Consider the following 12,094-nt stretch of genomic DNA (forward strand, 5'->3'; position numbering starts at 1 on the left):
TAATTGAATTTTATTCAGTGATCGTTTGAAAAAAGACAACTTGTTATCAAAGAAATCAAGACTGGTATGTTTGTTGGCAGACCTAAAAAGTCTGGGCATAGGGAAATTAAAACCATAGTTAGTTCTATGGTTATCGGTATGAGAGAGTAAGTTTTGTCTGGGGTTTCTAGTTAGGATATTTAATTTTATTGAGCTCAGTAGTTCAGGCGCATCAAAGAGTGAGTTGAGAATTTTAATTAGGACTAGGTCAGATTTATTTCTACGGTCTTGAAAAGAATATATGTATATTTAAGCTAGTTTCTAACTCATTATACGTATATTGGTCTCTGGAAAGGCCCAAACTCCTCCCCATCTTTTTCAAAAAGCGTTGTTAAACTGATTTAATAGTTTTGATGTGAACATCATAATATGGAGACCAGATAACAGCTAAATGTTTAAACTAATATAGATATTTATAAACAAAAATGTGTTTATTTGTATGAAAATTCAAAGTGCCTTCGTCAATAATCTGTTATTCAATATGTTTAGATTTATTTCAACATTTCCTTTTCTTTTCCAAAAATATTCGCCTGTTATGGTGCTCTGGCGTCATTACACATGCAAAAAATGAGTGATTTTAAATAGGAAAAATATAATATCCATATTGAATTGATTCAATTATTTATAATTGAAGTTAAAAGTTATGATGTTCTAAATATAATTGCTAAAACCATGTAAAAAAAACTATTAGCTCAAGCTCGCAGCGTGGGCAAAAGAATCGCCCCTAAAGAAAGTCGGATAGCTCTTAACTGGCGTATGGGAGGAGTATAGAAACTTTGTTGTTCGCGCGTGTGGCGCGTGAAATAGTCTCTTGCTCCCGAATTTAACTGTATTATCGAGAGTGAGACGTAAATTATGTGTGAGATAATTATATATTAGGATTACTCTTTTACTACGTGCTCCGCAACATGCGAAACATTCGTAAACTTTCTATTGTATTGGCGGTTTATCTCCGATTTTTGATAAAATGCTTCTTCTGTTCCCAATTCGCATTCATTATTCAATGACAAAATATTTCAACCGATAAGTAAATGTATAACGGAGGAATACTGAAATTCTCAACCAATAATATTTAATATTTATGGAGATATTAAAGTTATTAGATGCAATGTGTACTAACTACACATCACCGGGAAGGGAAGTTAAAACATATTCTATTTTTCATACAGAAAACTGAATTTTACATTGTAGATAAAATTGAAGATAAATTTTAGCATCCTACTAAAATACGGACCCAGTTCTTATTAGCCATCTTTCAACGGATATTTTCCCTCTTTTGCAGAATGGTCTCAACGCCATGCACCTGGCCAGCAAGGACGGGCACGCGGCCGTGGTGGGCGCGCTGCTGCAGCGCGGGGCGCACATAGACGCGGCCACCAAGAAGGGGAACACCGCCCTGCACATAGCCGCGCTCGCCGGACAGGAGGCCGTCGTCAGACTTCTGGTGCAGAGTGGCGCGCAGGTGATTATTGCTTCGTCTCGGGGTGCCTCAGGAGAGCCTCAACCCAAGTCACCTCTTCTTCATACTTATTTTTTTATTTTTATTTTGTTTATTAAGAAAAACAACAGCAATACAAAAAAATATACACAACATTATAAAAAAAACATAAAATAAAGCCAAATCAGTTTTCCACATAAATACAATTATAAAAATCCAGTTCAGTTAAATATAATTTATAGAAGTGCATGTGTGCGAGTTTTTTTTGTGTGTGAGGATGCGTGTGTAAAAAAGTGGAGTGTGGTTTAGGTAAGTATGTGAATATGTGTGTGATTGTATATGGGTGTGAGGGTAGGTTTAAGGACAGGGTAAGTGTGTATTTGATATGAGTGAATAGAAACAATTTAAAATTATAATGTAAAAATATATATATATTTTTTTTTTATAACGAAACATAATTTTTTTCAAATAATAGTTTTTTAATTTTGGTTTTAAAAGTGAGTTTACTGCAATTAAATATGTCTATGTTATTGAAAAATAAATTATAATTACGCGTCAAGCGAATCAGAGGAGAGTTCTGTGCATAGTTGGTGCGAACTGTGGGTACATGGAAAAGAGATAGATACCTGCGGGCTCCCGCCGTCCTGGAAGGTGTTGGAATTGTCAAACGTAGTACCTACCTAATAACAATTCTTTCACTGTGACTTTATCAATGTTTTAATATGTAACCATTTTGTTTTACATTTCCCATGGTTTCATCATATTTCTTATGTTTAATTTTGTAACAAAAAAGACACAACTTTATTTAACTTCAAGAGCCAAATTTTCTTTATTTAAAAAAAAAAAAAATAAATTTCTAGTATTTATGTATATTTTTCAAAATTTTAAATTGTATTTTTATATACGAGTATGTAAATTGAGGGTATTATAAGCAAACTTAGAAATCTCCACCGAAATGGAAGTAATTGATGCCAAAATAAATTGTACATAAAAACCTACCTACCTACCTAAATAATAGCGTAATTCAAAACCGTCTCTAAATCTTGCAAAAACAGATTTCAATTATACTACTTGACACCGCGAACTAAGCATTCTCCATTAAGTTAGTTAAGCACAATTAGAAATCTCACAATTCATTTTTCAAGGTTTTTGGCAAATATCTCAGTAACTCACTCCTTCAATGGAGATTTCTAAGTTTGAATTTAATCTCTGTACATGTAAAAGCTCGTTTAAATCTATTTACCCTTGCAATTTTTTAATATCTCTATTTTTTACTTTAGTTTTTGTTTTTGTTATTAGGTGAACATCCAATCGCAGAATGGCTTCACTCCCCTGTATATGGCGGCTCAGGAGAATCACGATGGAGTGGTCAAGTTTCTTCTTGCCAATAGTGCTAACCAGAGCCTGGCCACTGAAGTAAGTATTATATAATATGTTGTATCAATCGTAAGAAAGAATACGGAACTACATTCGATTGAAAATCATTTATTCCATCGACCAGTTCATTAGTCAGACATCTCCAAGTTACAAGTTCATCTTTCAAGTTCAACTTCTTCTTATTGCGGTGCCTTATCAGGCCGTCCCGACGTTAACAATCTCTACAACGAAAGCATCTCGGTCCTGCGCTACTCCGAGGCCAGGACAATCATTTGTTGGATGTACTCGCCATAGTGATTCCTGGGAAAAGATGACCAGAGTGGTTTCCCGCTGCCTTATCTGGTGGATTTTTCTGTCGGGGTAACCTTCCCTTGGCTGGTTGGTTCTGGTTTTGAAGCGCCAGAAACTCGCCTTTTATCCTCTTGTTAACTACTGTAATCACATCGTTATGAGTGTGATCCCATTGCCCAGGGTTCGCGACGTGGACGCTAACGACTTGGACTACTCAGTAGTGTTGCCGGTGGAATGCAACTGGGCATTTAATAGAATCACACCCTCCAGCAAGATGTGACTTACTACGATCCTATTGACTGTTCGAACCCCTTCTTCCTAACTAAGCATCCAAAAATTACACACGATCCGAACGGGGGGACCAAAAAACCTCAGAGCCTATTCGTATTTTAAATTATTTTTTTCGGAAAGGTTCATTCTAGCAAGGTGTTTGTTCAATCTGCAGTGTCCTGGGCGGGCTCTAGTGATAACCTTCACCTGACTTCGGCTGAGCTTTGTGAGGTCGAAGGCAAACCTTTGCGAGTAACCTTTTATCAGTTCCTTCACATGATTCTGACCAAGTACTTTTTGCCAGAGCATAACGCTCTGCTTCCTGGCCCATGACCTAAGCTCATTACGAGGAACACATTTGGGCAACCCAAAGTAAGTCTCAGGGCCTATTGGGGTCGATCATCTGTTACATGATTGTTAGATGATCAGTCTTACGTTTCAAGTGCCAGTCCAGGGACAATGAAATATTGCAGTGTAAATCCACCTCTTAAACAAATATTTATTTTTTTATATTTTACTTTAGGATGGCTTTACTCCTCTTGCCGTTGCCATGCAACAGGGACACGAGAAAGTGGTCGCCGTGCTGCTGGAGGCCGATACGGGACGGGTTCGACTCCCAGCGCTACATATCGCTGCCAAGAAGGACGACTGCAAAGCGGCGGCGCTGCTCCTAGAGGTAATTTGAATCTTATTTTTTTAAGAATCGTTAGAATAACAAAAAAAATTAAGCAGGTCAACTACCGGTAAACATCAACTTTTCTAATCATGCTGAAAAAATGCAGTACCATGGAATAAACTCTCTTAAAAATCGAAGAATAATGTTGGACCAGTTATTTTTATTCAAACTAATAAATACAAAAATTGATTCTCCTAACCTACTCGGAAGACTTCCATTCCGTGTGCCATCTAGACCGACAAGACAAAATCTTCTGTTTTACACAGTCAACGCGTCAACAAACTATTTGGAACAATCTACAATACCTAGAATATGCGACCAATATAACAATATATTTACCGAGGCTGATATTTTTTGTGACAATGTATGTAAATTTAGGTCAAAAATTATAGAAATTTTGAAAGAAGCAGATATTTAACTTTATTATTATTAGTATGTATATACATATTTTTTCATTTCGTTTCTTTTATATTTATTATATTGGACATAATTTGAATTATTGTATTAAGTGTAAACAATTTTTTTGGTGTGTGCATGTGTTTCTTACCCTAATATACAAAGAAATTGGCAATATATGTGTACATACTGTTTGTTTACCTAATAAAATAAAATGAAAATAAAATAAAATAACGATGCAAGTAACAAATGTAAGATTTTTTAGAAGCAGAAGATTTTTTTATTAGATGACATATTACACACGTTGTTTCAGGGTCAGACAGCGAAACTTCAGAGGAACATTCCTCATGGTAATCTCGAAAAAAAAATTCTTGTAATTTTTTTTCAAAATTATAATTTGAAAATGGAGACAACATTTAATGTCACGGACTAGCATCCCTTCCACAAACCACCACCTCTCCCTTACCCAGCCCCTTCCCAGTCTGCATCTGATGCGTATCGCTTCGTTAGTCAAATTCGTTTTTATTCTCAACAAAAAAATTAAAAAATACGATTTCCAAAAAAAAATTAAAGATATTTTTAAGTACATCATATAAAATATGTCTCTTTAGTTTCGCGGTATGGCCATGGAAAACCATGTATGACATTCAGAAATAACAGTGGCGCAACAAACAAAACTTATTTTTTAAGAGAGCAGTTACACGCTCATATTCATTCGCAAAAATAATACCACAACTTAAATTTACTGACTTGTTTAATCTAATTGTTGAATGTTTATAGAAATAACAATGACATAATGATCATTGTGCCACTATTATTTCTTGAATTTGATTTTTGAATTTTTGCTTTTATTATCATCATCATCATTCCATGTCCGCTCCCTTGTTAGAGCATATAGTGTCCTCGAACATCCTCCAAGCAACTCTGTCGTCTGCTAGCTCCTGGCCATTCTCCCAAGGCAGGTTCGCGTCCCGTATTTCTAAAATAAACTGCCGACGAACAGTCAGCAGCGGTCGTCCAGGACTTCGAGAATCTGATGCCTTGTAAAGTAGACAAGGGTGGTTAAGGCTCTCAGGGGGCTTTGCATTATATGGCCAACCGTATCACCTTCACTTGATGACAGCTGTCAACAGAGTTTAGGGCGTCCGTTCTCTTATTACTTTTTTCGTCACAAAGTCTAACCGCCGCACACCCAAGATTCTGCTTAGACACCTATTCTCAAAACTCAGTATTTTGCTGTTTTGGGCCCTAGTGAGATGCCACGATACGCATTCGTAGAGGAAAATTATTGTTATGCAGGTGTTATATAGGCTGCATTTAGTTTTCACTGAGTAAATATCCAAATTTTGCTTTTAAGAGAAAATAAATATTTTATAGACTAGTGTAAAATATTTGTGAAAATTTAGATTAAATAATCGATATCTCCCTTTCTACGCCCAGTGGTGGATAGGGCATTGAATTCCCAAACCGAATACAGCGTATTGATAATTTGTTACCTGAATGGAAGGTGATCAGTCTTGGGCTCCCGTAAAAATGAAATATTTCAGTTTAAAAAACCTTTAAAATCAATATTTCACATCCACCGTGCCTGTGGCAGCATTATGAATCTTTTCTACCCCTTAGAGAGTGTTTTTTTTAATGCGATAATACTTTGCTTTATATAATAGCCACACTGATGATTAAACGTCAAATGGTGTATAAAACTGCTTCAAAAACGGAAATGAAACTAATACAGTTTGATAAATTCAACCTAATTAAGTGTTTTTGGTAATGGTGAAGGTCGCAATAATGTTCTAAATGAATATCATCATGTTTGATTTCACGTGTTCATATTTATTGACGTTTAGTCATCAGTGCGGCCATATACGAAGCAAATTTTTTTCAATGTAACCTCTCTCTAACCTTAAATAGAGAAGATTCATAATTGCACCCCTGGGTTGCTATCCTAAATCGCTCTCGCGGCACGACAAAACAGAGATAATACGGCTGCAAGAGCGTTTGGAATACCACCCCTGGGCTGGTATGGCGGCCTCCGTGGTGTAGTGGTCAAGACGGAAGGTTCCGGGTTCGATTCCCGGTGAGAACACAAAAATTAAAATGTGATTTTTCTCAAGCCTGGGTGCTCTGTGATGTAATTCACCACTGTAATTAGGCCTCCTGGCCTGTTGTGGTGCAAAAAAAAAATGTAAAAAAAAAAAATGTATTCCAAACGAAATTATAGCGCGGAATAACGCGTTTTTACGTGCTAAATACGCATTATAGCGCGCTGTAAACGCGTTCGGAATACCAACTCTGGACGCGGAATAAATAATGAGTAAAAAAAAATTCATTTGTAGTTACCGGTGCGATCTTTTCAGAACGACCACAATCCGGATGTGACGTCCAAGTCTGGATTCACTCCTCTCCATATAGCAGCCCACTACGGCAACGAGGCCGTGGCTAAGTTACTTCTGACCAAGGGAGCTGATGTGAACTGCGCGGCCAAGCATAATATTTCACCCCTACACGTAGCGGCTAAATGGGGTAAGCATTTTTATATATTTATTTATTTATTAATTATTATATATTCGCCATATACGGCCTAAGCCAATTACAACAGTTACATGAAGAAACATAAATGCAAGAAACTGAACAAAAAGAACATAAAACTATTTAGCAAATACAAACAAGGGCAAAACAATATTTGAATACAACATATTTTAAAAAAACGAAAGACCTGTAATCATGTAATTAAGGCTGTAGTCTGGTAAAACGAACGCTAAATTAGGAAATCGTACAAAATGAGATTAAAAAGATTTTTTTAAAGGTATCTTTATTAAAAAATAAAATTAAAAGTTTTAAATAACTTAAATATAATTATTTTTTAGACCGGCAGATTACCCCATTTAAAATTTAGACTAAACTTAGGTATCTGGGATCTCAATAAAGACGAAGTATTGAACTAAAATTTGTCGTTATAATTTGAAGATAATAAATAAAACATGAAAGTGGCAGCGGCCAAATTTTATTTTTTTGTTTTTGAAAAGAAATACAAGCATTTTAAATTACATATATTTTTGTGACATTTTTTTTTATTTCTACTGAAAATTGTGCCTTCGGTAATACTTTTAAAAAAATATTGAAATACTTAAGTTGAAACCTTTTTTTATAAAATTGTCTTCTCTTTTTTTGAAAAAATAAGATAATTTTGGTTGTAATATGTTTTTAAATTTTTTTTAAAATTTAAATCTTAAAGTAGGGCACACATATCATACATATTGTTATGTGTGTTCTAATAATAACATTGCAAATATATTTAATTTATAAATTATTTATCACATATGTCTTGACCATTATTTTAAATTTTGATATGTTTTTTTCTTCATAAATATTTTTTTCCATTTCGTAATACTTTTTAATTGCTTTAAATTTAATCGAATTTTGTGACTTTGCCTTTTCCCTAAATGGAAGTCTAATTTTGTTCTTTTCTCTAGTATTGTGATCGTGTTCATGCTGGTTCCGATCAATTTTTTTCCAAAATTCTGTTTTTTTATTAGAGTTTATAGTTTTATGAACAAATATCATTGTATTGTAAAATATTCTTTGTTTATATGTTAATAATTTCATTTCATTTACAATCGACTTTACCTTCGTATATCTGTTTTTTTCAAAATGATTCTAAAGGCTATATTTTGTAATACAGTTAGTTTATCTATGTTTTTTATATTCAATTTAAAACAATATCTTATTGACTTTTTTATGACCTTCAGACCAGCCCTAATCGTTTTCGGTAAACCTTAGCGGCTGCCACAGACAAAGTAAACAATTAACACAGCTGAAAAATTTACTATACTTCAAGGGCCAATATAATAAAAATGACAATCGGACTCTCCAAACTCATGAAATTGAAAAATTCCCGTTTTTTTCTGAACCCACCTCGTATTTAACAAAAAAAATATAAGTTCGCTTTCAGTAGCACTATTGTAATTTATTATGGGGGGTAGTGTTCCAAATAGTTAAATTTGGATACTTTCGAGTCACAAATGCATACATTCTTTTTTTTTTTTCCACGAATTTTTTGTTTTTTTGCAATAAACATAATAATAAAACAGAGTATTAAAAAATAAAGCATAATTACATAACAATGAAGTACATATTAATAGAAAAATAGTAGAAAAAAATTCCACAAAGGCATGGCCTGTTCGTGGGTATACAAGAAAATGTTAATGAATTTTTGCTCCTATAGTAAATAATGGACAGTTATAATATTTTTGTATAACATCAGAAAGAAAAAGTAAAAGATAATATGGTTTTTTTTATAGTAATTAAAAAAGGAAATAAAAAGTATTTTTTTAAAAATACAAAAATATTCCTTATTATTAAAGGGCAACAAAATAAATAATACGAAAAAAGAGTTCATATCTTTAGTTTGAATCCAGGATAGTGCATGTTTTTTAAAAGAAGGAAAATTTTGAATGTTTGGAATCAATGAAATATTATTAGTAAAAAAAGAATTACAAATTTTTGGGCCTATAAAATATGCATGTCTCTGTGCGAGCCTCGTTTTACAATGTGGTATTTCTAACACACGATTCCTTCTTTGACTTGATCTATTTGAATTACTTGTAAATAAATTTTTGTGGGGAATGTTGTAGTACGTAAAGTGGCCACTTAACCCAGCCAATGACAGGTCATAAGCCCTGTAAACGCTCGAATATCCATAATCCTGAATTTGAAAAAATTCTACCTCATCTCTGTAGGGATATTAATAAAGATTAATTTTTGTTCTTAAATATATATTTAAACATTGAAAACAATATATATGTCTTAGATCTAAAAGTTTAGCTTCTTGGAACAATTGGAAAGAGGGAAAAGTGCGATTTTTGTGAAGCTTTAACGGTTTAAATGGATTCGTATATGTACATGTATCACAGGAGGCAAAAAAAGCAACAATATTTTGAGCATGTCCAAATGTTTATAGACAAATGTTTATTGTAAATTAGCAGTTCACAATGGAGGCTTGACGTAAGGCAAGGATGAAAGTACAAAGGTTTTAATATTTTTCCTTAGGTAAGGCGAACATGGTGTCTCTACTGGCTGAGCACGGTGCCCAAGTGGAAGCCAAGACAAGGGACGGGCTGACCCCTCTGCATTGTGCCGCGCGGTCGGGACACGAGCACGTCGTGGACATGCTGTTGGAGAGAGGAGCTCCTATCAGTGGGAAGAGTAAGGTAGGTTCAATCAATCAATTCATTCTCAAGTAGTGATCGCGCTCGAATTTTTGTTATTTCGCGGGTTCGCGGAATTTGGCGTTGCTTTTGTGTTATTTTTAGTTACTTTGCCACTGAACCCCAATACGAATGAATGCAATTACCTACCTTGTACTGGGATTCTTCCAACCTTAACGTTCGAACTTTTCTCTCTCGCGGGAGGCTCTATCAGATCCTGTGGTCAGATCGGCACTTGTCGATTCCTGATTATTGATTCATACGATAACACGACACAGTGGATTGAAATGACTTTTTAATAGCTAAAATAACTTATTAGCGATTGCGCTGAGAATATCAAAATCACATGTACATTTGGTGACAGTTTAGTTGTTATTGAGTTGGAGAGAAAAAAATTGTACTCACAGTAGAACCGTAGGGTTCATAGTTCATATTCCATGACACACACGTGTCAAAACATTTCACATGAAATAGTGTGATGACCGAAGAAAGCAATGTCAAAGTTTTCAATAGAATCCAATACAACATATAATGCAGCTCTTAAGCTAGGGTTTCCTAGGACAGCGGTGCCCGCATCTTAACGGCCGTAGTGAACGGCGATGCGGTGGACAGCCGTCGTAACGTCGACTAGAGAGTGGTTTCCTAGGGAAACGGTGTTAAATGGTGTTGATAACACCGTTTTCCTAGAAAACCACACTCTAGTCACCGTTACGACGGCTGTACTCCGCATCACCGTTCACTACGGCCATTAAAATACGGGCACCGCTGTCCTAGGAAACCCTAGCTTAACAGTATTGGATATAAAATCGAGAACATCGTTTTGCCTATAAAGAGACCATGGGGCGTGGCAACGCCAGTCAGTTAGTCAGTCATTGCAGTCCAGCTCCACGCAGTCCCACAGTTCTAGCATGTAGTTCAAGTGCAGTCTCTTCAACTCCTAATCGCCGTAACACTCGTGCGACATAATTCATTTTTTTAATTTTTTTTTAATTTTATTTTATTTAGAAAACATACAGTCATACAAAATCAGTATTAAAAACAACAATTTTTTAACATAAAAAGACCAATTAAGTTTTCATAAATTAAAAAGATATAAACATTAAATGTGACAAAAAATAAAAAATAAATAAGAATTTTAGGTGAAAAAAAGATAATTGTTGACATTTGCGTTTTCCATGGAGGTAATAAATTAAAATAAATAAAAATACCGAATGTACACTCCGAGCAATCCACGCACACACATGAACGCACATATAAAACATACACAAACATATACATTACATGCGGCACATATGCATAGCATAAACCACTCAAGATGTAAATTCAGCAACTATCCCAAATAATCGACCCCATGAAGAAATTTTCTGTACAAATGCAACGTGCAGTTAAAAATGTCTACATCAATACTGAGTCCGTTATAATTTCTACAGGTACGTCTAATGAATGAATTCGAGGTATAATTGTTTTTACAAGTTGGTACATAAAAAAGGGAATTTAATCTAGTATAGCGAAGAGGACAACGGAAACCAATATTTTGTAAAAGATACGGCGAATCAACTATGTTATTGAGAATTTTGAAAAGAAAAATTAAATCATATCTAAGGCGCCTTTTTTGTAGTGATTCTATATTAAAATTGATCAAAGATGCGCCGTAATCATTTTCAATGTTACCAAAACGATATTCCAGGCTCCTTATAAATTTCTTTTGAATGTTTTCAATTTGATTAATATATACATTATATTGAGGGGACCATACTAATGAAGCGAAGCGATTTTTGTTCGCAATGTAAAAAAATAAACATCAAACGGCAACCTAGTGTCTTCTCTCAATCTCTAAATGGGGTAAGAGCTTCAACTAAACCTCAACAACCTAATTATTTGAAATCCGAGAATTATGGAAGGCTGAGACATGCATTATCGACAAAATCAAGAATGTAAATCTATTTGATCTGTAAGATTGTCATAATTGAATTATTTATCACCATACTCAAATTTATACATGTTTTTGTGTACCAGAATGGCCTGGCGCCCCTGCACATGGCCGCCCAAGGCGACCACTCTGACGCCGCCAGGATTCTCCTGTACCACCGCGCTCCTGTGGACGACCTGACCGTGGACTACCTCACCGCACTCCACGTGGCCGCCCACTGTGGCCACGTCAAGGTGGCCAAACTTCTGCTCGACAGGTATGCATGAGAATCCCTAAAAATCATTATGAACGTTGATTTGAGGCACAATAAGAAATCAAATAAACAAAGGAAGATATCTCGATTCATATTTGGCATAAGATTTTTCATTTTTAATTTCATTTCTATTCGTTCGGGCGCTGAATCCTGAAGGATTATATGAAGTCAGGCTATAGTAGTTTGGGTAAGAAAGCTGCCTGACAGTTTTAAGCAG

At 34.9% G+C, this 12,094-nt stretch overlaps 1 protein-coding gene across 1 annotated transcript in view; it reads left to right on the forward strand.

Annotated features, from left to right (window-relative positions):
- The window catches only part of LOC148280669 (uncharacterized), a 161,404-nt gene that overhangs the window by 23,112 nt on the left and 126,198 nt on the right, over positions 1 to 12,094 (forward strand). The window contains exons 3-8 of the mRNA XM_088228025.1: positions 1,322 to 1,501; positions 2,777 to 2,893; positions 3,939 to 4,091; positions 6,845 to 7,010; positions 9,537 to 9,697; positions 11,711 to 11,880. Of these exons, the coding sequence (XP_088084151.1) occupies positions 1,322 to 1,501; positions 2,777 to 2,893; positions 3,939 to 4,091; positions 6,845 to 7,010; positions 9,537 to 9,697; positions 11,711 to 11,880 (947 nt within the window). The remainder of the gene's footprint in view (positions 1 to 1,321; positions 1,502 to 2,776; positions 2,894 to 3,938; positions 4,092 to 6,844; positions 7,011 to 9,536; positions 9,698 to 11,710; positions 11,881 to 12,094) is intronic.

Source organism: Micrasema longulum, unplaced genomic scaffold (assembly GCF_059751315.1).
Source record: "Micrasema longulum isolate JH-2025_06_02 unplaced genomic scaffold, ASM5975131v1 h1tg000554l, whole genome shotgun sequence".
Taxonomy (NCBI): Eukaryota; Metazoa; Arthropoda; class Insecta; order Trichoptera; family Brachycentridae; genus Micrasema; species Micrasema longulum.